Consider the following 25,064-nt stretch of genomic DNA (forward strand, 5'->3'; position numbering starts at 1 on the left):
CTTTAATGATTTTTTTTTTTTTTTCCAGTGGGAGATGGGACATTAAATGTTTGGGTATCAATTATAAATACTCTTGATATTACACTTTTTTTCCCAGTTGATTTAATGTAGTTCACTTCTTTCATCCATTTTTATCATACATCTTAGTTTGTATGTTTCTTTACATATGTTAAATTTGCCCTACCATAATCTTTCAGTTTTGACAGATCATGTTTTTTGCAGGTCCTTCTTAGCATTACATTCCAATGCAGTTAACATTCTTAACAGATAATGTCTGTATCTTTAAAAGTTTTAAAGCAGTATCCAGCATGTCTGCCAACACCCCAACGCCTCAGCTTTTACTTCACACATTCTTGTTTTTGTCCTGTAGCTTCTTTAGAGTATTCTGGGCTTTTATTTTAAATGTGGAACTATACAAGAATGTTGTAGAAATGGATAAAACCCAAACACATCTCTGCATTAAGAATCTGTGATTGTGTGATACGATGTGAAGATTGGATGCTTTTCTCTGTTTTGTATAAACGAGTGAAGAGTCATTACGTGTCAGGTTAGGGAGGAAGGCTGGCTGGCTTTGTCTGGCCCATGGGAGGACTGTAGGAAGATATATGGAGACCTGAGACCAACTGAAGCTTTTGTTACCATGAGGACGAGGCAGAAACGACAAGTGTGCATCCTTCTTCCAAACAAGCAGCACCTGGACTGTACTGTCAGGGTGAGTGGCTTCAATGTCCTATTTTATGTAAAAAATGTCTGTATTTTTTAATTCATCTTTCATTTTAATGCATCTCTTGGAACTGGAGAAATATACAGACCCCAGGTTTAATTTGACATTAACAGCTGCCGTTGATGTGCCAGTATTACACAATATTACACTATGCTGAAATGAATGATTATTTTAACCCTCGGATTGTCCTTGAGTCGAATTTGACCAGTTTTTAAAGATTTTTGTTATATCAGAAAGGTTTTCTTAAAACCAAATTGCCCCAAAATAACTTGGATGCATGCATGTAAGTTGTGTGGAACCCAAACAACATTTTTTGCATGTAAAATGAATGATTACTTCCATTGAATTTTGTGTTTTATTCAATTTCGTAGCATTTGAAAAAAAAGAAAACATTAAGTGTACTTCTTCAAATAGGAAAAACTTCTGAAACGGCTTGTTTCCATTTGCACTATGGGACGTAAAACTCCAAAACAATAAACTCTGGATGAGGTCTACGTCCTTCAAATTTTGACCTCCACCAAAACCAAACTAATAAAATGCTGATACGACAAAGCCCAAATACTGTATAAGTATGAACCCAAAGCTTACATGCTTTGTATATGCACCTGATATGCGAGACTGGAAGATGTCTGTTAAATAGCGGTGTCTTGTAATCCCATGTGGGATGGGCCAAATGTTTGGCATGACACAGAAATTAAAATAAATTAAATGTACTCTTATGTACTAGTTTTGTTGTGTGTGTTATGCTTTTTTTTTTTAGGTGAGAGCCAGAGGCCACGAGGTGTTGAATAGTGTGTTGAAGCACCTTGGCGTCAGTGAACTCCAAGTCTTTGGTCTGGCTGTTCTCAGAGGTCAGTTAGTGTCTGTGTGGGAGTTCAAGAGAAAATGTTTTCAATTAATTAATTGTGGGATGCTGAAATTAAGGGAGGCTGCTGGGAAATGAATGAACAGGAGCCTGTGAAGTTAAAGATAATCATGAGCAAACACACTGTTGCGAACAACCCTGTTTTCTTTATGCTAATTAAATGTCTGCATTTCTTTTTCTCAGATAATGAATACCTCTTTCTTGAATCGGCGCAAAAGCTGAGCAAGTACTTTGGCAAAAGATGGAACCGAGCATCCTCAACGGTGAGTTCACACTCTTTTTAGAGCATTAGTGAACTCACAAACAGTAATAATGTATAGTGTATTGCCATGTATTGAGTCAGATGTTCTGTACAAACCAATCTTTGTCCCGTTATTGTTCAGGGAAATATTTAAGATCTTACAACTCATTGTGATTTTTGTTTTTTCTTCAATATTAACTAGACTGTATACACAGTAGAAGTATATGCAGAATTCAAAGTGAGCAATATTTTTCTTTTACTCTGTTGAAATATTCATTATACATTTATTTCCAGGCCCCATTCATCTTATTTCTGAGAGTGCAGTATTATGTAGAGAGTGGGCTGCTAATTCTGTAAGTTGGTCTCCCATCAGCATACTATTTCTAAAGAATATTCATATATCTTCACACATACAAACTATAATTGTTCTACCCACTGTTTTAACATCATGTGTGTTCTTCTTTTATATGTAAATTTGATGTCCTATTTGGCTGTTTAAGGAGCAGCAAAGTGCAGCAGCTTTACTACACTGAGCTGAGGCAAAAGGTGCTGCATTCACAGAGCTGCCATCAGGAAGCTTTGCTCTTCCAGCTGGCAGCTTCTGCACTTCAAGCTGAAGTCGGAGATCTGGAGCAGAGAGCAGAGCGGAATAATGAAGAGGAGGAAGAGAGGGGAGAAGAGAAAAGACAGGAGAGAAAACACAGACATTACTTTCTTCCGGAAGATTACTTCCCCTCTTGGGTAAAAAAAAAGTGTGACCATTTGGAGCTAACCTTACATTTTTATGTGTGTGTGTGTGTGTAACATGAGTTAATGTCCTCAGCTGATAAAGCGTCGTGGACGGGACTTCCTGCTCCAGCACTGCCCAGTGTTACACGTTGAGCTGAGAGGTGTGACACGTAGCCAAGCCGTCCTGCAGTTTATAAAAGAGGCCAGCAGCCTGCAGGATGGACCAGTCACCTTCTACAGGATGAGACAGGTCGGACTGCACAGAATTAACCAAAGAAAGCCACCAAAATACTACTGTAATGACGTAGACGTATTTAACTGAGGACACATACTCTTTCCTGCAACATCTGCTATATGAGCTCATGTTTTATATTTCAAACTCTGCTTCTTCGTCTGTTGTTTTATGTGCAGGAGAAAAAAGAGCTGAGAAGTTCAATTCTTCTTGGTGTGGCAATGAAAGGAGTCCATATTTATCAGGTGGGTCTGTTTTGGAATTTATTTTTGCATATACACATTCATGCTTGGGCTTGACTAAATACACTTTCTGGAACTTTCTTGATCAATTCACTCATGAGTTTGCATGTATTAAGATTTTAAACTTTTCTTAAGGAGGTGGGAGGGAAGCAGTGCCAGTTGTATGTCTTTTCCTGGACCGATATTGAACGCCTCACTTTCCAGGTTGGTTCCAAAGATTACATACACACCAGAGCATACATGTGTTCACATAAACCTGCATATTGCTGCCACTTCCTCTACCCCTGTTTTTGGATTGTATTGTACCTCTCGCTTGCTCTCCAGGGCAGCAGGTTTGAAATCGCTGCCGTGGGCTCGCTGTGCCTCCCTAAGCTGGTGTATTACACTCCTTCAGCCACCCACTCCAAACACATCCTGAGGCACCTCAGTGACAGTCACCGATTCCACATCATCACCAGAGATGCAGTTGGCTACATACAACAGCTGGAAGACATGCAGGGTCAGCAATCAAAAAAAAAAAAAAAAAGCCATTGTTTTGTCAAAGCTGTTTCATTTTAAACTTATCACTGTCTTGATTGGTTCCTGATTCTTAACAATGATTCAATAAATATATTTTTTATCCAAACTATATCATCAGTAAAACCTCATGAAGTCTATATTTCTCATCCTCTGCCAAAGCATTTTGAAAACAATATCATGAAAACAAATATTCTGGGTCTTTTAGACCAGTTTCTCACATAATCACAATTGAAAAGTGTATTTTTCTTTTCTTGGTCTTTCTGCAGCCAGTCATTTCTACAAAGAGGCCTACATTTGTGACACAACACGCTTGGCACACAGACTCCAGAGCAACAGACTCACATCCTCAATATCTGACTGCAGTGTTGCAGTCGAAACAACCACAGCCTGGTCCAAAGAGGAGGAGGAGGAGGAGGACATCACAGGTTAGCTGGAAGGAAAAAAACATGTTTCAAGACATTGCAGCTCTACGCAGGCAAATAAGTTTGTCAGCTGTCATTTGTTCTTTGTATAGGGAAATATTAGAAAAACTAAACTGGTCCCATAATTTTGTAAAATCCACCAAATGTACAAGCTAATAGGGCAAATAGGGCTTGTTGCTGGAAATCAGGAGGAGTCATTGAGCATCTCTGTGTTTATGTTTCCTGCGGCAGAGTTTGAGCTGTGTGTGGACGAACCAGAGGAGTTATTTGTCGACAGCCCAGCCGAATTGTCGTGGTTGGCTGAGCTGTCTGTCGATGGACCTTTGGTGTTACCCTCTTCTTATTGGGCAGGTTAGTCCAACAAAAAGCACAAAGACATATCTAGAATAAGCTTGATCATGTGTTTACCATTTCATATGCACCGCATCATTTTCTGTGCTCTTTCGTTATCAGCTGTCACCATGGAAATGAAACAGGTGAGCAGATCTCTGACTGAACATTTCCAGATAAGCCCGACATCAAAGGTTTCAGTGTTTTTTTCTCTGATCTTTGTGCAGGTTCTGAAGAGCAGAGCTGATGATGAAGGGGTTTCTATGGACTAATTTACAGGGATTCAATAAAAGCTCACGACAAGAGCCATTATGTTACTGCTCTGATGCTCACATCATAGTTCGGATTATGTACCTAATGTACACATTGTGCTGCTTACAAATATTTCATTTTGTTTATAAATGAAATTACCTTTTTTATCAAAGTTCATATTACAAAGCCCCTAAACTTCCATGATCCACCTCCACAGGTCTTCTCACGCATTGTATCTAATTGGACCTCCTCTCAAGACTGTGTGGGAGTGTACACTGGGCTTGATTGACATCTCCCATATGTCATTTCTAGAACAAATATTCCTTTTTTCCATTTCTTTACTGAACTGTACCAACAGACATGCCGATATTATTAAGCAGCTAGATAGAATGTGCGTTATTGTAAATTATATAAAATATATAAATAAGCAATAAAAAATACATATGGTTTCTTTTGTTTAAGCGTGAAAGTCCAGTGTGACTGTTTTTTTCTTCTTCACAGTAACAGTATATGTGTATATAACAACAACAAAAGAGTAAATATAGCGCCAGGGAATTAGATGATAACATTATAAATATTACCATTAGGTAATGGGGTAATTCAGGGAGATCTTTACATTCAGCAGAAATTAAATAGGAGAAAGAACTAGAGGAAAATGATGTAAATTCAAGTCATGTCAGTCTCTGCTGCTTTTGCAACTTTAAAGAGTTGCAGTTGCAGCTGAATATTATTAAGAAAGTTAGTAAAGTTGGGTATGCTATCTTTCCATTTCATTTTAGGTATCTGGGATAAGCCAAAGATTATAAACAGCTATATGTGAGCCAACTTTTTTTCTTTATCTTTTTAATCAAGCATTATTGAAAGACGTGAATATACAGCAGGAAACATCTTCTGTACATCTTAAGAGTCTACGTTCATAAGCGAGCCAAAGGGTTACTAAAAGAAGAAAAAATCAAAACAAAGCAAAACAAATCATATCAATATTTTGTAAAGCTTACAGAGGTCATATGATCTAACAGCTTTTTTGTTTATACAGTTAGATATGGAAAAAATGTATTACTTAATATTGGCAGCCAGCTCCAAAAAGCTTGGCTTCTTTTTTATTTTTTTTATTTGACTTATGTAAATTAAATTTAGTTAAAATAAAAATAATTAGTAAATGTATCACATAATACTCTGAATTAAACTTTTTGTCATATTGAGTGAATCTAAACAATACATTTTCCCAAAGTAATGTGACTTGAGAGTAAATATGAACAGCAAAATGTGACAATATGCTCCAAAGTTTCTTGGTATATTGGACCAAAATTAATGTACCAGTGTTTCGTTCAGTTCTCCACAAAAAGTACAGCTGATATCAATGTCTTTTTTCATTTTCTGCAGGTAATGGTTAGTTGTGTAAAATCTTTGAAGCATTTTGAAAGAGATCTCTTTAACTGCTAAATGTGAGCCAACTTTAATAGATAGATCAGACAGAAGTACGTCATCCTGTCGTCAGCCAATCAGCGCGACAGGCTGCGACCCAAACACGGAAGCAGCTCAAACTGCTGCGAAAACAAATGTTCAGGCTCATATGTCAATGCTCATCTGTCGTCACGTTATTTCAGCTTATCCGTTATTATTCATGTGAACAGTTTAAAACCACAGAAACGATAAGTCACATTGTTTGCTGGAGATGGCTTTCTCTTGGTTTCGCCTAGCTGTGCCGCTTTGTTTTGCGATTTTATCGGTTATTGTCGTTATCATTGGACAACATCAGGGTAAGTGGCTTCACTATGATGAAGGTAAACGTGTGAAATTATGTGAAGGCTCGCTTTAACTTTAGCCTGATGGTGCAGCAGTGTTAACTGTAGATGAAACAGGAAACTGTAATGTTGGCTAACATCGCCCCCACCTGGCTCACATGGCTCTTGTCCACACAGCGATGCCGCCTCCTCTGCCCGCCGCCCTCGGTGTGTGCACTCTGGCCGGGATGGCCCTCATTTTGAGGGACATTAGCTCGAAAATGAAAGGTGAAAACCGGACATGGAGCGGTCTACTCAGTCAGTATCTGGCGGTGAAGGGAATGGGCTGGCTGGGCAGGCGACAGAGAAAGAAACTTGAAGCCGATACTCTCAACGTGAAGCAAGTCCAGGAGGAGACTCTGCTGAAGCGCCTGCACAAAAACGCAAACACATGCTATGGAAGACAGTATGACTTCAACTCAATACAAGGTAAGGTAATAGTGTTAATAGTTTATAAGTGGTGTTTGCAGGACAACAAACTGCACGCGTTGTTATATCTCTGACACACCGATGTGTCCTCTGACTGGCTGTGATGTAACAAAGGACTTTACTGAGGTCGTCAAAGCACAACCCAACAGCATCAAAAAGTGTTTGACAAGGCACCAAACACAACCTCAGTTATTTTCTTCATATTATTTATATTCATTTAAAGGTCCAATATGTAATATTTGTACTGTAATAAATCCAAAAATGACACCAATGCCTCTTCAGATATTGAGGAAACACGTTAAACTGAAATACTATCTTTTTCTGACAACAATGCTAATTTCAGTATTTTTTCTTTTTGAAATTTAAATTCCGTGACGGAATTTATGTTTATGTTTTGATCTGTGTGTTGTTACCAACTGCCCAGTTTGACAGCCAGGCCGGGTTGCCAGATATACCTGGAAAAACGTAAACCCAGCGCGCTACAGCTGTAACGGTAGTACAGCCATGAAAGCAGCACACAAACAAACAGGATCAACGGAGATAGATTCTACCCGACCTAAAAAAAAGAAAACAACATGTTTCTAACAGTTGCGTGACCAGAGACGTAACAACCCCCTGGTAAATATTGGAGATTTATTTGAAAGATGGAGACAGCTTAGAGCCCAAAAGGACGCAGAGTTGGCTTATTTCCTCCTGAACAGGTAAGCATTAGCTTCACGCTAATTTATCACAGCTACTATGGATGGGCATTTTTTGTCATTTCAACATTTGTGTACTCACATTGAATTATATAACTAGAGTACCCGAGTTGGTTACTCGCAAAAACAATTGAGACACAGCCAGTAAAGTGATCCCGACTGGTCCTGGCTAACGCCGCCATGCTAACCCTGCTACCTGTTAACGTTAGGACCAGGCAAGCGGGCCACGGCTGTTTACAGCGTATAGCCTCTTCAGCGGCTGGAGCCGACAACGGTGAGTTATTTTAAACCACGAGAGGGGGGCTGTAAATCGGAAAGAGGGGACTGTGAGTTTGCAGTGTGTTTAGCGATTGTTGCCGTAATTCTAAGCCAATGAAGTGTGTTCCGTCGGCATGGTGGTGGTATTTTTAGCGGTTCGTATTGTAATTCTAAGCCGAGGAAGTGTGCCTGACTGGCGTGTGGAGAGGACAGTGAGGTTGTTGTGTTTTTAGCGGTTCATACTGTAATTTTAAGCCGAAAAGGTGTGTCTGTCAGTTGGTTACAGAGCTCCGTGTAAGCACGGGCTTTTATGCCAGCATCTACCGTTAGCTACTCCGCTGTGCTGTGGAGTAATGTCTGGCTATGTGAGACAAGAGTCTAGCAACATTGTTGTGAATGCTGCGGTCTCAGCCTGGCAACCCCCGTGAACTTCGAGTCTGAGCAGGAGGGGGCGGGGGAGACGACTCTCCAGTATTTTGAATTGGCAGTGCAGTAACTATTTTAACCGCTAGCTGCCAGTATTACACACAATATTACATATTGCACCTTTAAAGGTTACATTTCGCTATTTTCTGTAAAAAAAAAAAATGGTGAAAAATGTCCCATCAAAATATGCTGAAGCCAGAATTAATGCCTTCACATAACTTGTTTTGTTTGCCCAAATGTCCAAAACCCAAACAGATCAATTTACTGTCTTACAAGACAAAGAAATGCAGCAAATTATAACAACCGCAAAGCTGAAACTAGGAATGTTTAATACTTTTGCTTGAAAATATAATAATAAATACTTAGTTAAATTTTCCAGAGATCCAAGTGCCTCTCCACAATGCCAGGATATAATTCAGGTGGATATATATATAGTCTGTCTATTTTAATGTACTTTGTTGGCTAAAAATAGTGAAATTTAAGATTATTGACCCAACAATACCAGCTCTAAAACACTCACCATGTGTATTGTAAAATGTAAACTTTCAGGTTGTTAAAGCTCCCAGATTCCCTGAGACAAAACCAAGGCAATAACTCAGTGTCATTAATGTCGCTATGGTTATTAATGAAAGTATAACTGCAGAAAGGAAAGAATCATCACTAAAATACTTTTATTAAATAAAATGTTAAAATTGCCTAATACCCTGTATAGTATTGTTATGGTATCAGCTGGAAAAACACCTAAAATTACAGTATGTGCAGAAGAGGATGTATTAATGAACTGTAAATGGTCATATTCAAAACTGTGTGTTGCCTCTCAGATAACACAGATAACCAGTGGGAACAGCATGTGTGATGATAAATAATTTCAACTCAGAGCTCCACTTGCTGGCTCTTCTGAGCTACTAACCACATCTCATTGTCTTCATCAGTGAAATAATTAAAGGGAAATTGTTTATAAAGACCGTTTTCTAACATAAACATAAACATAAACCTTAAACCTGTTATTTTCAAGACAGTGATGGCTTCCGGGCGTGTCACCCCATCACCACATACGAGCACTATCGTGAGCTCATCAGACGCATCGCGGCAGGAGAGGAGAAGGTGATCATTGCTGAGAAGCCGCTGATCTTGGCCATGACCTCTGGGACGTCGGGAGCCAGCGCCATGCTGCTCAGCACCAAAGACACCAACTCTGAGTTTTTCCTGCAGGTGAATCTCGATGATGACGATGTGTTGGCCTGGCTGTGAGCTTATGCTGTGTTGTTGTGCATGTGAAACTGGTTGCAATATTCATGCATGTGTTTCCACCAGGGAGTGACTGTGTGTTTGGATGCTATGGGAGGAGCATTTCCTGCAACCGACAGTCTACAGCGCACCACCAAGTTCTTCTATTCACCTACTTTTCGCCAGTCTGAGGCCGGTATTCCCATCGGACCAAACTCCTCCACACCAGCCTCCTCACGTCACATGCTCAACCTCTACACCACCCCAGCACCTGCCTTTGAGGTACAATTCACAAGATAATCAGGATGACTTTTTACGTCTTTATCTTCTTCTTTTTTTGCAATTTCAATGCAGAATTTGTTGCCATTTGAAATGTTTGTAAGGAATTGTGCTGTCCTCTGTCCCCTCTTCCAGGTTCCCAGTGAGAAGGACACCCTCTACCTGCATCTCCTGTTTGGTCTCAAAGATCCTAGTGTGGGAACACTGGAGTCCAACTTTGCTTCCACAGTCTTCTATGCTTTCAGTGCTTTACAGGTACAGCATAGCTCATGTCATGATTTATTATACAGATTGTACATATCATGTAATAACACCTTCTGTGTTACTTTTACTCTTTTTTTTTTTTTTTTTTTTTGCATAATGTAATTCTCTATTTTATGAAAAGCTAGAAAAATGTTACTGAAAATAAAAAGGAATCAAGAGACAACATTCTCATCAAACAGCCACACTCTGTTTTTGATTTGGTGGAAAAGTCCTTGAGTGCTGTTTCCTTCATGCTTGCCGGGTTTGAGTCCCACCGGGACATTTTCTAGTTAAGTGGGATGAAATCTTGAGTCAGGTGTGAGGCTCCCACTGGCCGAAAGAAAAGCTCAGGTAATTTGTTTGATGGAGAAAGGATTAGAAAAGTCATTTCTATCCCATCTCCTCTCCGTCCCAAAGGATCGCTGGCAGGAGCTTGTTGAGGACATTGAACGAGGGAAGGTCAGCAGCGCTTTGGCTCTGGAGCCCAAAGTGAGGTCCAGGCTCGAGGCTCTGATTAAGCCAGACCCAGAGAGAGCCGCTCAGCTCCGGGCCCACTTCCAGGACGGCTTCCGTGGGATCGCCAGGCGGCTGTGGCCTCACCTCCACCTGGTGCTGGCAGTGGACTCAGGCTCCAATCAGATCTATGGGGAAATGCTGAGGGAGAACTACTGCCAGGGAGTGCCTTTCTATTCGCCTTTCTACGCTGCTACTGAAGGTGGGAACCTAATCCCAGACACCACTGTGAAAGCAACTGCTCTAAAAGTTCTGGTGTGGCCAAAAGTCCTGTAAAGTTTCCAAGTAAGAAACTCATCTATGGTTAGTAGTATTAGCTCTAATTGTATGTATGGGCCTCTGCAGGTCTAATAGGGGTGAACCTGTGGCCCCAGGATCCAAACAGACGCTACATGCTGTGTCCTCGTTCAATGTTCTGCGAGTTCCTGCCAGAGAGCAGCCTGGAGGAGGAGATGCCTCGCACTCTGCTGATGGAGGAGGTGAAGAAGGGACACAACTATGAGCTCATCATCACAAACGCTTCAGGACTGTTCAGGTCTGATTTCATTTATAACCAAGAAGAATCTAATGATTAATTAAATGATTAGGACAGTGAGTGCTCCTGCAGGATTTGGCGTTAGAATGTCAACAGTTTTATATTTTTTAGGGAGTAAATACCTACAATTTGGACAAATTTTAGGTACGCTTTTGGGGGTTCAATTAATTGCCCATTTGTAAAATTTAAAGGCTACAAAAAGTGAGAAATAACATTTCGGAATTGCTTTGTGTTATTGTTTGATTTCACTTGACTGCACTCTATCTCAAGATAGAATGAGGGGCTGATGCTTTATAATATCAAGCTCCGTGCCCAGGCTCCATAAGACAATTTTAATGCAATTAAAATGTAAAGATGCTCAGAAGAACTGCAATCTGCACAAGGCAATCGCAAGTATTTTTGCAAACATTAGTTGGCATTGGACAGTTGCATAAATTAAGCTGTGTTTTTGCTGTGTTACAGATATCGCATTGGAGACATTGTGAAAGTAGTTGGATTCCACAACAAGTGTCCCATAGTTGAGTTTCAGTACAGGTACATTTTGTTCCCATCCATATTTATTCATCATATCATCTCATGCTGCATGTATTTTCTGCCTGTTTTATCATATTCTCATGTAGACATAGCAAAACATTTTCTCCTTGCTTCCCTCCGTCTTCTGTCAGACGGGGTCAGATGTTGAGTGTTCGAGGGGAGAAAGTGTCTGAGGCATTGTTCCTTAACGCTTTGAAGAAAGCTGTTGCTCAGTGGCCGGGAGCTCAGCTGGTGGACTACTGTTGCGCTGAGAGCGGCATCATGGGTAAGAAGATATGCTTATACCCCTCACTCACAGCCGGATTTGGGATCTGACATCTGTGAATCCTTCTGAGTGGTTAGTCAGGTTTGCGTTATAATGAATCTGACTTTACTGTGGTGATGTAGGAGATTCGATAGGCGGCTCAGATCCTCATTACCAGGTCTTTATCGAGATGAAAGGTGTGAGAAACCTCACAGAGAAACAACGATACAAGGTGAGACACTTGGCAAACAGCATGCTTTTTCTTTATCATGAAATGGATCTTTATTCTGTTTGCCGTATTCTTTCCTTCCCTTTCAGTTGGACATCTGTCTCCAGGAGGACTCGGCGGTCTACAAGTCTTTCCGTACCAAAGGCAGCATTGGACCAATGAGGGTGCAGCTGGTGGCGGAGGGTGCCTTCAAGGAACTTCGCAAGCACATGATGGCCTTCTCAAACACCTCACCCAACACCTTCAAAATGCAACGAGTGCTGCGCAGGAAAGAGTTTGCTGACTTCCTCCTGGGAAAAACCGTCTCCTGAAACCTTGTGTTGTTGTGGAGAACAAGACAAAGCTTGTGGACTCTGACTGTGGTGAGCGCTTACTGAATGAAATGTTTTTTTTAATCATGAATGAGGTGAATAATTGTGCCTTTGGGAACTCCAAAACACAATTGTTTTTAATTTTTGACAATTAAAAATGATCATCTGACTGTTTTATTTTCTCTAACATATTTATAATTTTATTAAAGTGAACTACAACTCAACTGTTACTGTAATATTGTTTAATTCCATAAAAACTGCTATTTAAATTGATCTTTTTATCTTATTGTGTTGCCTTAATATTACTGGGGTGATAATGTTGAGGAAAAAGGGTTTTACTTATTTAATGGAGAAATGATTTTTAGGACAGCTGAAGAAAAACCAAAATAACAACTAGAAAATTCTCCTTAATAACAGTACTGATGCTTGTAAAATGTTTGCATTGAAACACATTTTTAACAATATGATCCTTTCAATTGATACCATCTGGTGTTATTGAATGTTGTGGCACAACCACATCCACATTGTCCCATAAGTGCAGTGACCTGTGAAGATTAAAGCAACATTTGCAGGAGTTGTATCTAAAAAAGAAATGCCTCTTGTATACCTAAATCATGGAGTGGGGCTGAAATGCAACAGACAAAAGCATACTAAACCCCTTTTCTGATGAACTGTACATTTGTTCTATTTGCACAGGTAAAAGTATGTGTAGGTTGTGATATGTAAGTGACAAATCAGATGAGCAGATTAATGGTAAGATTCATTATAGACTGAACCTAATGATTCCCATGACAGCAGGTAGCACAAGGTTAGCTTGCAGTGTCTTCCTTGAATTATTCGACTTTCTTCAGTCAGACGGTACCTACCAGTGCCAGGACTTTATAGCCACCACTAGGGGGGGATAGTCATATAGGAAAGACTTGTACTGTAGTATGAAATGTTTGATTTTACAAAAGCCTTCAAACACATGGCATTCTGCTTTTGTGATTTATTTTTATTGTATCTGTGGTTCCAGAGTACAACATAAAGACAGCATGCTAGGTAAATAAAGCACGGTTCCAGTTTTTTTAATCCATGCTTTCACCATATTTGTGTTTATTCGTGACAGATTGTCATCTTTTTCTGGTTGGTGTTTAGTGAAATGGTGTCTCTCATCCTCACGTGCATTGAGGATTTACACACAAAAACACACAGAGCTTCTGAGCACATTTGCTCAGTTATTCAACGTAAACCATTGAGATTTGACAATGACGGGCCTGATTTCTCAATGGGTTTGCCGAGGAAATGAGGATGTGTTTCATTGAGAAGGGATTTTGCATGTTGAGTAAATTAAGCTGTCTTATCTATTTTAAAGTTTGAGTCAGGAGTAAGGCTGTGGATTCTCATTGAAGTCTAAAATGGTGAATAAGAGTATTTTTTTGTAAATATTAGCAAAGATGTCATTAATTCGTTTTCAATCAAGTAAAATCCCTCACGCTTCACCTTCAACAACAAAATCTGGGTAAATGCCCACGGAGCTAAGAATTATGGGAAATGTAGTTGGAATAATATTTCACATGGCCGTCTGTGCGCCACTCATGTCGTATTAGACTAGTAGATAGTGAGCATGTTTAATGGATTAGCCTCTTTATTAACAACGAGAGATGGATGAACTACAAGAAGAAAGGGCAATGAGAAGCCATTAAAAATAGATAGCAGTGATGAGCTGCCAGGGCTTTAATAGGATCCGAGAGAGGGAACAATAGTTTCTTAGTTTAAGAGCCAGTCTTTTACTTTCACTGGTTGTGTTTCCCCCCCCCCTTTTTTTTTTTTTTTCCTTTTTCCCAAAAGCAGCTTACTTGTGCTCCCAACTGGATGGGTTAATTGTGCATTTTTATTCACATTTTCTCTTGAGCATTTTCTGATTGACAGTATATCAATGATGAGCTCAGAAAATGGTCTTCTCCCCCTCAGAGACAGAATTGATCAGAATTGACACATGTACCATGTTGTTCTTGCTGCATTTAACAATGGGCATTATCATTCAACCGCTCCCTTGACCTGGCCCTCTCAGAGATCTGCAGTTGCTGCCAGGGCTGTCAAATACAGATCAAAACCAAACTTATTTTCACCCCTAAAGATTACAAACTTCATTTCTGGCTTGTGGCAATGCCCACACAGCTGCTGAATCTGCTCAACTTTTCTCAGATTACCGACACCCCCTCAAGACACTTGTGTATATTTCTATTTCTTCTCTTCCATCTATGTTTACTTGACTCCCAATTTTCCTAAAGCTACACTTGTATGTGAAGATTTATTTTTTTTATTTTTTTTTGTTTGTTTAACAGGCATAGAAACACTTAAAAATATCCAAAATTCAAACCCATGATGTTATAGGTAGGTTACTTTATATCTTCCTAAAACCCCACTCAAACAGTTAGAGTTGACCGTCATGCTAATGTGGAGTTGAGGTAGCTGAAAGGTATAAGAAAAAAGGTTCAAAATGATATATTGTTGTTGGTAGCGATTCTAGCTTCTGGGTAAATCTATACAAGCTAAGTGCCATTTTTGGATCCATCCTAAAGCTCCACATAAATCAGTGACAAAAAATAAACTGTTCCACCTCATAATTCAGTAAAACTGAGATGCTTCCTCCTACTAAAAATTGTCCACTTTAAAATAACTAACAAAATCAACTCCATCTTCTGCTTGCTTGCAGACATTTTAAATTGGAAAAATGATGTTGATGCATTGCATCTAAACTTGTGCTAGCCTCTGTCAATCAACATATGGCCCATAGTTACTGATTCAAAGAAAAGGACATCTCAAAAATCACCCTCTAATTATCAGGTTTCTCTTACAATAATTAATATTTAATGACGGATACATTAATTAAATTAATAGTAGGATCATATTTCCCCTGATTACTGTACAATTTAATGAGATTACTGTTGACAGAACTCATTAAAAATGGACAAGATATGGTAAACAATTGCTCCTGTTACTTCACTATACAGAGGTATTTCCCTCGTTGGCTAAGCGCTGTTGTTTGCTTGGGTTAAAGTGACTTAAACAACTTCCCTTTGGTGTGTTTAGCATCAAGTCATCATGAAAAATATCTCCAGGCTTATTCTTTTAATCCGCTCTTAGCTTCTTTTATCCTAGAGCCTTAATTCTCTCATGAGGATACTGTAGGGGCTGGGAGCGCGACAGTGACTAGCTTCATCCAGAAGAGACAAATGTTAAACAACAATACTCTAGGAATGATATTTATAGGACTACAGTCCTTAAAGCTTCTGCTGCTCCTTCACTTTGCAAATAAATATGTAAGGGAAAAATGAATCTGACTATTCACACACACACTTTCACAAATGTCCCTTTAGCCAGACTCCCATGACAAAACAGCACAATAGCACACAGTGTAACTGAATACAATAGCCTGCATTGACCGACATGCAGGTAATCCATCTTTCTTTGATTTGCAGACATGCACACAAAAGCCATGTGCTGATAGTAGCACCATTGGGTGTAATGGTGCTGTCAGCTGCTCCAAAAGCATTCCCCTCCCTCCCTCATTCCGCCACCTTCTCTCTCTCTCTCTCTCTCTCTCTCTCTCTCTCTCTCTCTCTCTCTCATTCACATTCACTCTCTCTCACTCTCTCTACCCCCACCACAGATGAAAACAGGACCCCAAAGAGGATACTAGCATCTCATTGGCTGGAATATCACAAGAGTGGAAGGGAGCAGGAGCGAGAGACAAAGAGAGAGAGAGGAAGCTCAAGAAGATGCAACTAGTCTGCCACAGCATCCTGACAGAGCACTGAGCTGAGCGATGCAAGAGCTGTAGACACATGCACTCATATCATTTTTATCTTGCAGTTTCTTGGTCCTCCTGTAAATGGGAAGCACAGGGGACTTAAAGGATAACTTGCTCCATGTTGCTGCAGGAATGAGCTCTCTGGTGAAAGGTGCAGTCAAGCAACAGCTGGGGTGAGTGATCTGAAGCTCTTTGGATCTCAGAATCACCTGGACTTTATCTCTCCTTGCTGACCGAGCAGCTGCTGGTGATCACTACTCTTAATTTCTACTTTAGGCTACACACACCTGAACCTCTGCATTGTTGGAGTGAGCTATTTTAGTCTTCCCGGACTGCTCTATTGTCTTTGGGAGAGGCGTTGCTTGGAGAAGCGTGGCTGCTTTTACTGTAAATGTGTGTGCCCGCAACCGGCGCTGGACTGCCACCCTTAAAGTCTCCTGCACCCGCTGAGAGCCCCTGGAAGCCACCTGCCGTGCCTCTGGGATGGTGTGACGTCCAGCCAGCTGTTGGCCGTCCCACGTCTGGGTCAAGATGCCAGTGATGAAGGGCCTCCGTGCCCCTCAGAACACCTTTCTGGACACCATCGCTACACGGTTCGATGGCACCCGTGAGTACAATGGAAACACTCTGGGGCTGAGTTGTTTTGGTACATGTAGTTTTTAAGAAGACTTACTGTTCTTTCAAAATGAGTCAAAATTGGAGTGGCCTAGTAGTTTAATTTGCTCATTGCAATGTGGCTAGTTCAAGTCCAGCTATGGACGTTTGTTGTCTCCCCTAATTTCCTGTCAGCTCTTCACTATATCCTTTTTAATAAAGGCAAAACGAATACTATAAAAATAAGTAATAACAGAATAATCAAAGCTCTTTGTGCAGTTAAAGGATGGCTGTCATCACAGAAATAAAACTTGCTACTGCAGCACGCTTAGTGTTTTCTTAGCGAGAGAGCAACTGGCAAAAAAGAATGAATTTCCTGCTCAAGGCCTGAATATGAGCAAGATACACCTATTCTGAGGTCAGTCTCTGGTGCACTGTATCTGAACACCGAACACCACCACACTGCCTGGCAGCACCTGCGGGCGGTTGCAGTGGGATGTAGAGTAAAGTTTGTTTTCACTGGGCGCCTGGGTAGCTCACCTGGTAGAGCAGGTGCCCATAAATAGAGGTTTGCTCCTTGACCCAGTGGTCGCAGGTTTGACTCTGCCCTGCAGCCCTTTGCTGCATGTCTGTCTCTCTCTCCTTTCATGTCTTCAGCTGTCCTAAATGAATAAAGGCCTAAAATGCCCCAAAAATAATCTTTAAAAATAAAAAGTTTGTTTTCACTTTTACAGTAAGACACAAGCAGAAAATTGACCTTCAGTAATCATGTTGTCTTTTCACATTTGTTTTGCACAGTTAGCTCCAAACTAGCCAATACAGCCATTAGGCAGCACTGCCATTTCTGCTTGACTTGTCTCTTGTTTGTTACCTTGTGCCACCTCAGGGGAGGCTGTTGCTCGTTGTAAACAAATACCGTGGGGATGCCTGTGTTTTGTTGGCTTGTCGATTCAGCCGGCCCTCTTTCTGCAAGTCGTAGCTGCCTGAACAAACGGCTCATTCTCAGAGCTGGGTCTCGACCGATTTGGGGAAATAAACACAGTGAAATGGGTGACATTACTGTGTAATTGATGTGTTGGGTATGCAATTATAGCTTTGACTAGTGAGTCAGGCATTCTAATGAGGTGTTAGAGGATCTCTCAAGAGCTTAAAACACACATAGCTAATCAGGAACCCTGGCTGTAGTTTAAAATACAAATGAAGAGGCTTGTGAGATGAGAAGATACACACATTGAAAATAGAGATAGATGACAGTTCAGCTGGAGGATCAGGGGTCGTGCCCCCATGCCGACTCCACAGGGCTACCCCCTGGTTGAACCTCATCTCTGACCTCCCACTGACCTAACACTTCCCTTCAGGCATAAAGTCTTTTCCAATGTGTAACATTAACAAACAACAGAACTTATTTGCTCTTAGAATAATTAATAATATGAATTCATCAATGCCCATAAACACACAAGAAAAACCTTCCTGATCTGCCATTTTCTCTACTGTTGTTTTGTTTGTTCCTTATTGATAGTAATGTCTAGGAACGTGTAGATTGCTGAAGTGTCACAGGACTCTTCCTCTATCACATGTTGTGGTATTTCAGCCCACAACATCAACAGTCCTGCAGCACTATTGTAGCTCTGGACAGGACCGCTGAGCCCACATCCACCACTTTACCACAGCAAATTAACACTCCTACAAACTATTTCATATTTTTTTTAATTAACTTTTTTATTGATTCCATTCAGCATTGTTCCATTAGCATTTTACTTCATATTTTCATAACCTTAATGGCGGCCACTTTATATATCTGCTTTAGGGTTAGGGTCCAGAGTAGCAGAGTGTTTTATTCTTTCTCATGCATGCTTGTGGATGAATAACCAAAAAATGTCTGGGATGGGAATGTGTTGGTAGCAGCAGGATACACCTCCTTGCAGCTACTGTACATGCCAGTTTATGCCATTTCCAAGCCATTCTATCAGTAGGGCTGTGGCTACTAGAGGAGTGGCAGAGTGCCCAAGGCTCAAAATAGCTTCCGTCCTGTTGCCGGGGCGACAGGGTCCCGCGACTTGACATGGATGATGCTTGAACGCATTGGTCTTTGAGTAAAAGATGGTCCGCTAAAGAGAAAACACTTGAACTTGCTTTCCAATCAAGGGCCTTTAGAATCCAGCTGGTCTCTTGTTTCAAAAAGGCGCATCTTAAAACAAGTGGCATTGTGGGTTGTGCAGCTGCAGTCACTTTTCAGTATCACCTCAAGCTGCCTTTAACCTGCTGTAGCTAAAGGTGGTTTTCCACTTTGGCTATATATACAGTGCTAAAACCTTTCTAAGATATAGTATTTGTTAAAGTCCCTTAAGTTCTTCTGGTTACTTTGCTTGGATGTTTGAGCTTCACTGTGCAGAATGATGGATGTGACTGTTTTCACGTTTATCTGTTGGAGGGAAGTTTCTCTGTGAAGTTCAGGCATGCAAGCGTAATTTGTGACATCACAACTAGATTGGAAGCCAATCATGGTCCAGAGTATAACTTACACAAACCTAATTTACTTTTTTGTGTGGAAAAACGATATCATAATTTCTATGTCTTTAAACATGTCTGGAGGATATCTCTAAATGCTTAGTTAAATTTTCTTTTAAACAAAGAAAAACACATGTATTTAAAGTGCTACCAGTCAAATGACACACTGCAAAACCAAGAAGGTAAAGCACTATCAAGAATTAATTAAACCATATAAATATACTGACATGATTTACCTTGTTCATGGAAAAAAAATTGTTTCAGTACAATATTTAGGTATATTTACATACAAAAACCTTTTGTAGCCTTAAAGTATGCATGCATTGTCACCTATTTTGTGTAATTGTACAAATTCAATATGGAGTCTAGACTCCTATTACAATAAATACAATTTATAGCAGCAAATTATTCATGTAAGCACCATTAGATTGCTGTATAAAAGTACCATCATTCATTTTAAGAGGCTGATAAATACAAGTTTCTACAATATTCAATATAGTATTGTTTGTTTGTTTGTTTATTTAGGATCCTCATTAGCTCCTGCATTGCAGGTGCTATTCTTCCTGAGGTCCTTACAACTCACTTGTAACTGTGACAATGCAATAATACATACACATAACATCATAAACAAATTAAAAAAAAAAAAAAAACGAAAACTAAACATACACTATAATTTCTTGACAAAATACACAGACATAAGACAAGGACAGACACATAGCTCCAGCAGTGCGGTTATCGAACATTCCTTACTTTTAGTTTTTTATATATATATATATATATATATATATATATATATATAAACAGGTACATCCACATACTATCGCACTATAAGATGGCTTTCATCCTCTCTGGACACATCTCACAATTTCACAAACATATATATATATTTTATTAAACCTCAACCAATGTTTCTTTTTCTACTCAACTTCTTTAAACAATAAATAGGTTCTAACCAAACTTTTAAATCTCCTTTTACTGCTTTCCTGTGTTATTTGTTCAGGTAACAAATTCCATTCTTGCATCGCTCTATACATGACCATACGCTTAACAATATTAGTCTTTGCTTTTGGTAAAGTAAAGTTACCTCTTGTAGCATGTCTAGTCGCATAGTCATGTATATCTAAACTAAAAGGTAATTTATTATACAAAATAGATGGTTTCTTTGTAACAAGAATATTTCTAAAAAAAACACATAATGAATAAAATAATCTATTTCTTACAAATAACCAACCTAAACATTTGTGCATTGTAACAACATTTGTCCGATATCCACACCTAAGCGCTATACGCGCGACTCTATTTTGAACCATTTGCAATTTAGTTAGTTTTTCTTGAGTTGCATTAGACCATACCACAGAACAATAGTCAAGATTAGACAATATTAACGCTTTAGCTACTACTTTGATTGAGCTTTGTGACAAATATGGTGCACATCTTTTAACAACAGAAACACCACTTCCCATCTTAACAACCATGTTAGTTATATGTGTAGTCCATGATAATTTACTATCTAAAATAACTCCTAAAAGTTTGGTCTCATGGACCTGTTCAACAGATACCTCATTTATACAAAGCTTCAACTCAGGTTGATTATGAAGAGTATAATGTGAACCGAACATCATACTTTTTGTCTTTGAAATATTAAGAACTAGCTTATTTTTCTTTATCCATTCAACCACTGATTGCAACTCTTGTGATAGGATAGTATTTAACTCAAGAAATGTAGATGAAGACATATAAATAGTTGAATCATCTGCATACATTGATATACTGACCTTATTTAAAACAAGTGATAGATCATTTGTAAAGATAGTGTATAACAATGGCCCAAGACAACTCCCCTGGGGAACTCCACAGCTAACCGCTCCAACATCAGAGTAGGTACCATTAAAAAAGACGAGTTGTTGTCTATTTGTTAAATAACTCTCCATCCACAATATTGCTGACTGAGTGAAACCATAACATTCAAGTTTTTTCAATAATAAATTATGATCTAGGATATCAAATGCTGCTGTAAAATCAAGCATAATAGCACCTACTAATTTCTTTTGTTCAATATCTCTCAGCCAGTCATCAGTCATATGAGTTAGAGCAGTAGCTGTTGAGTGTCCCTTTCTATAAGCATGTTGACAATCAGTTGTTAAGTCATTCAAAGAAAAATATTCTATAATCTGCTCACATACTATACTCTCCATAATTTTACTCAACACAGGCAATATACTTATCGGACGACTATTTGACCCAGAGAATGGTAACCTTACATTTTTAGGCAATGGAATTATTTTAGCAATTTTCCATTCCTGAGGACATAGACATTCACTTAAACTTTGGTTTATAATATGACAGATAACAGGGGCAATTAAGTCTGCAACCAATTTAAGAAGTTTACCATCAAGACCGTCCACACCTGGTTTTTTTTCAACATTTTTTCTACTTTATTAATATTTACTCCAACAAATTTAAAATTACAATCTTTGCCGCTCATGATTTTCTCTTTTATTAATGAATAAGAGATCTCATTCTCTATTTCTGTCATATTATTTCTTAAATCATTTATTTTATATATAAAATAATTATTAAGGTGGTTTGCGATCTCCACTGGTTTTGTGAGGAAATTTCCATGATTCTCCAAAAAAGATGGAGTTTGTTTAGTGCTCTTTCCCATTAAGCTATTCAACGTATTCCATAATCTTTTACTATCATTTTTAATATCATTAATCCTAGCTTTATAATACATTTTCTTTTTCTTTCTATTTAAATTAGTTAAGAAGTTTCTTAGTTTATGGTAGATTTGCCAATCTGATTGATAACCAGATCTTATTGCTGTTAATTTTGCTAGATCGCGTTCCACCATATGTTCCTTTAACTCCTTATCTAACCATGGTGTACTGACGCTTCTGACCGTAAACTTCTTCACCGGAGCATGCTTTTCAACAATAGGCATGAAAATACCAACAAAGTTTTTCAATGCTTCCTCAGGATTTGTTTTTAGTAATACATCTGACCAACATACCTCTTTTACATCATTTCTAAATCTGTCCTGATCAAACCATTTATATGATCTCTTTTGTATTATTTTCGGTCCAGGCTTCGGCACTTTTGCTCTTCTAACAACAGCAACTAAATTATGATCACTACAGCCAATAGGTATAGATAATGCTTTTGAGCATAGCTCAACTGCATTAGTAAAAATATGATCAATACACGTTGAAGTAATTGTGCCATCACTCTTAGTAAATATTCTAGTTGGTTTATTAATTACTTGTGACAAGCCACATAAATCTGTAACATTTTGAAGACTTTTTTTCATTGAACAATCTAATGCATTCCAGTCTATATTCAGATCTCCCATAAAATAGATTTCATAACTGCCCTCACACCCATGTTCTAACATTTCACATATTTTCTTTAGATATTCACTATTTGCACTTGGTGGTCTATAACAACAACCAATCAACATGGGCTTCAAATGTGGCAGTTGTATTTGTAGCCATAGTGCCTCTACATCCATTGGCATTAAATAATTTCTAATTTTAATTGGTATGTGATCCTGAATAAAAAATGCAACTCCTCCACCAAATGCATTTCTATCCCTCCTTACAATACTATATCCCTGTATATTCAAAGAAGCATCATCAAATGTAGAATCCAAATGCGTTTCTGACACAGCTAAAATATGCAATTGATTAAACACTAATATTTCAGAAATTTCAGTTAATTTATTTCTGATGCTACAGATATTAATATGAGCTATCTTCAAACCTTTTCTTGGCATTTTAGAGTGCTTCATCATTGTTTCAAGCAGTAATTGTTATCTTCCCGTTTATCTAATACCAACTGCATCGGAGCTCTCCCTAACCTACACTTAAACATATACATAACTATTGGTGTAGGGTTAGGTTAATTACACTATATATATAGTTAATTACACTATATCACATGTGTGTATACTGACATCATTTAACTAAAAGAAAATAAGCTTTTCTCATACTAAGTCTCCTAACAAAACAAAATGTACGGATGCATAAATGCATTTACAGACAATACATGCAGCCTTAAAATATGTAAAACATGATGCCTGCCACATCAGATTAAATAATTTTTTATAATTTTTTTTTAAATCAGCAAAACCGAAAGCAGCACTGCTTAATGAGCAGCCAAACAGTTTATCTAATTTGTCATATCCATTACCCTTGCCTAGTCTGCTAGTACAATTTATATCAGAATATTATTTATGTAAACATCATTATCCTGTTGCAATTATTTTGCAGCATGTCCATATAATTACTCAGATTTCTTCCTTGTACAAAACAAGTCCACCCTCTGCCTTTATGCAAAGCTTTACTACTATCTCGGACAAATAATAGAGCATTTTGGTTTTAAAAGCCCTCCCAGCCATTATTTATTGTGCATCTTATATTCCACATGTTCATGCCATCAAGGGCTCTGAGTGAAAGTTGTTCATGCTCACAATTATTGATTGGACCATGCTCAAACTTAGGAATAACAATTATAAGGAACAGATCCTAGACTGGGAAAATGACTGGTGTATAGCATATACTAGACTCCCCCCCACTATCAAGTGTGAGTCAAATGTCAGAACAGGGTTAAGTCACTAACCTTTGGCACTACACAGCACAGTATTTGGTTCGAAGCAATGTCAGCCTTCCTGTTACCCAAGGAACTGTTGTGCATGTGTGTGTGTTTGAGTGCCTGGGCTCAGGGCTTTGTGTATGTAATATGGTGATTCTACATGATGTGTCCGTATGTTTTTGATTGTATATTGTTCCCTGTGGGAAAATTATCTGATGTCAAAAGTCAGGGCCACGTTACAGGGCAGCAACCTCTGCCTTCAGCAGGGCAGATGTTTGTTGTCACACAGACGAAAACCTTGATCTTCCAGTTTCCTACTTGCACATCTACTGTGCTGTGCATGTCGTTTGTGTGTGTGTGTTAACAGTATACACGTCTGTCCTTTACACCCATCCCCACCTCCCTCCAGCTCCTTTACACAACCTCCCCGGCGGCATTTTCACATTGACAGCAGCGCTCGCCCTGTGTGGCAGCGTAACCACAGGGCAGGTGCAGGCAGAGCTAAGAACCGGGGTTTATTTCCCCCCTAAACACTTTTCTGTTAAATGGCGACTGTAACACCAAAGAAGAGACGGGGAGGACTGTCGGAATGAACCTTATTGAGCTCATTGTTGCACTGCTGATGAACAGGTCTTATTAGGCGGCTGGAAAGGCCAGAACACTGCAGACAGAAGCCAGTGGATAGGTGATGCTATTGTGTGGCTTCATTCTTTGCTGCTTCTTTTGAAGATCCTCATATTTATAGTTTTACAGGTGCTAAACTTGATTTACGCATTGATTTGGCATTGGATAAAGATTATTGAGTAATCGCAGGACTGGTGGTTTGGTAACTACTGATTTGAATTTTTTGGTAAGACACTGAAATCCAAATCTGCTCTTGATGTGCAGGTCTGCACCTTATGTGAGAACTCTGCCTCTATCAGTTTGTGACTGTAGGTGTGAGTGGGTGTGAGGCTTTGTAAAGAACTTTGCACCATTCTCAGAATAAAGTCACCACATAAATGCAGTCCTTTTGGCTTTTTTAGGACTCAGAGAGCACAGATTCGGTTTGGTCCTGATCCTGTTGAAAAATAGTCTTAATCAAAATATACATCAAGTGATTGATGATTTCCTCATGGCTCTTTACCAGGCCAGTGACCTTTTCACCTGCAAATCCACCTTTTCTTGCACTCTCACTCATCTTTTTTTGTAGGCCTCCATTTATATAGGACAGCTGAAGACATGAATGGGGAGAGAGAGGGGGAACAACATGCAGCAAAGGGCCGCAGGGCGGAGTCGAACCTGCGGCCGCTGCGTCGAGGAGCAAA

General features: G+C 39.2%; 3 protein-coding genes and 1 long non-coding RNA gene across 10 annotated transcripts in view; 3 read left to right on the plus strand and 1 right to left on the minus strand.

Annotated features, from left to right (window-relative positions):
* Window positions 1-396: 396 nt before the first annotated feature.
* Window positions 397-5,025, plus strand: LOC120551554 (FERM domain-containing protein 6-like). 5 transcript variants are annotated; one of them, XM_039789043.1, is made up of 12 exons: window positions 397-712; window positions 1,485-1,575; window positions 1,773-1,852; window positions 2,125-2,183; window positions 2,331-2,571; window positions 2,654-2,809; window positions 2,971-3,036; window positions 3,169-3,532; window positions 3,819-3,977; window positions 4,206-4,325; window positions 4,428-4,450; window positions 4,532-5,025. In XM_039789043.1, exons 1-12 carry the CDS (start codon window positions 641-643, stop codon window positions 4,574-4,576), a joined length of 1,476 nt encoding a protein of 491 aa, XP_039644977.1. In that variant the 5' UTR covers window positions 397-640; the 3' UTR covers window positions 4,577-5,025. The 5 variants fall into 5 exon arrangements, with proteins under 5 accessions (XP_039644977.1, XP_039644981.1, XP_039644975.1 ...); XM_039789047.1 differs by having other exon boundaries at window positions 3,172-3,237; window positions 3,358-3,532; window positions 4,428-5,025; XM_039789044.1 differs by having other exon boundaries at window positions 398-712; window positions 3,169-3,237; window positions 3,358-3,532; window positions 4,428-5,025.
* On the minus strand, window positions 3,427-6,554 carry LOC120551555. The gene is made up of 3 exons (XR_005637893.1): window positions 6,451-6,554; window positions 3,895-3,982; window positions 3,427-3,516 (listed from the first exon to the last, which is right to left on the minus strand). It is a non-coding gene; the product is annotated as an uncharacterized LOC120551555 (long non-coding RNA).
* ghdc (GH3 domain containing) lies at window positions 6,068-13,316 on the plus strand. 3 transcript variants are annotated; one of them, XM_039789037.1, is made up of 11 exons: window positions 6,068-6,316; window positions 6,479-6,769; window positions 9,167-9,363; window positions 9,466-9,660; window positions 9,793-9,912; window positions 10,318-10,615; window positions 10,759-10,948; window positions 11,411-11,482; window positions 11,614-11,747; window positions 11,870-11,958; window positions 12,045-13,316. In XM_039789037.1, the coding sequence occupies exons 1-11, from the start codon at window positions 6,232-6,234 to the stop codon at window positions 12,264-12,266; spliced, it is 1,893 nt and encodes a 630-aa protein (XP_039644971.1). In that variant the 5' UTR covers window positions 6,068-6,231; the 3' UTR covers window positions 12,267-13,316. The 3 variants fall into 3 exon arrangements, with proteins under 3 accessions (XP_039644971.1, XP_039644974.1, XP_039644972.1); XM_039789040.1 differs by lacking the exon at window positions 6,068-6,316 and having other exon boundaries at window positions 6,643-6,769; window positions 9,171-9,363; XM_039789038.1 differs by lacking the exons at window positions 6,068-6,316; window positions 6,479-6,769 and adding an exon at window positions 7,418-7,470.
* Window positions 13,317-15,926: 2,610 nt separating this feature from the next.
* The window catches only part of kcnh4b (potassium voltage-gated channel, subfamily H (eag-related), member 4b), a 48,511-nt gene continuing 39,373 nt past the window's right edge, over window positions 15,927-25,064 (plus strand). Inside the window, exons 1-2 of the mRNA XM_039789277.1 lie at window positions 15,927-16,235; window positions 16,339-16,669. Of these exons, the coding sequence (XP_039645211.1) occupies window positions 16,594-16,669 (76 nt within the window). The 5' untranslated portion in view covers window positions 15,927-16,235; window positions 16,339-16,593. The remainder of the gene's footprint in view (window positions 16,236-16,338; window positions 16,670-25,064) is intronic.

Source organism: Perca fluviatilis, chromosome 21 (genome assembly GCF_010015445.1).
Source record: "Perca fluviatilis chromosome 21, GENO_Pfluv_1.0, whole genome shotgun sequence".
NCBI lineage: Eukaryota > Metazoa > Chordata > Actinopteri > Perciformes > Percidae > Perca > Perca fluviatilis.

What these genes read in the sequence shown, in the direction of transcription:
- LOC120551554 (XM_039789041.1), top strand. Translation starts at nt 641, where the DNA reads ATGAGGACGAGGCAGAAACGACAAGTGTGCATCCTTCTTCCAAACAAG. An exon ending in ACCTGGACTGTACTGTCAGG is followed by an intron (nt 713 to 1,484) that starts GTGAGTGGCTTC and finishes TTTTTTTTTTAG; the next exon opens with GTGAGAGCCAGAGGCCACGA. An exon ending in GAGAGTGGGCTGCTAATTCT is followed by an intron (nt 2,184 to 2,330) that starts GTAAGTTGGTCT and finishes TGGCTGTTTAAG; the next exon opens with GAGCAGCAAAGTGCAGCAGC.
- ghdc (XM_039789037.1), top strand. Translation starts at nt 6,232, where the DNA reads ATGGCTTTCTCTTGGTTTCGCCTAGCTGTGCCGCTTTGTTTTGCGATT. An exon ending in TATCATTGGACAACATCAGG is followed by an intron (nt 6,317 to 6,478) that starts GTAAGTGGCTTC and finishes TTGTCCACACAG; the next exon opens with CGATGCCGCCTCCTCTGCCC. An exon ending in ATGCTTTCAGTGCTTTACAG is followed by an intron (nt 9,913 to 10,317) that starts GTACAGCATAGC and finishes TCCGTCCCAAAG; the next exon opens with GATCGCTGGCAGGAGCTTGT.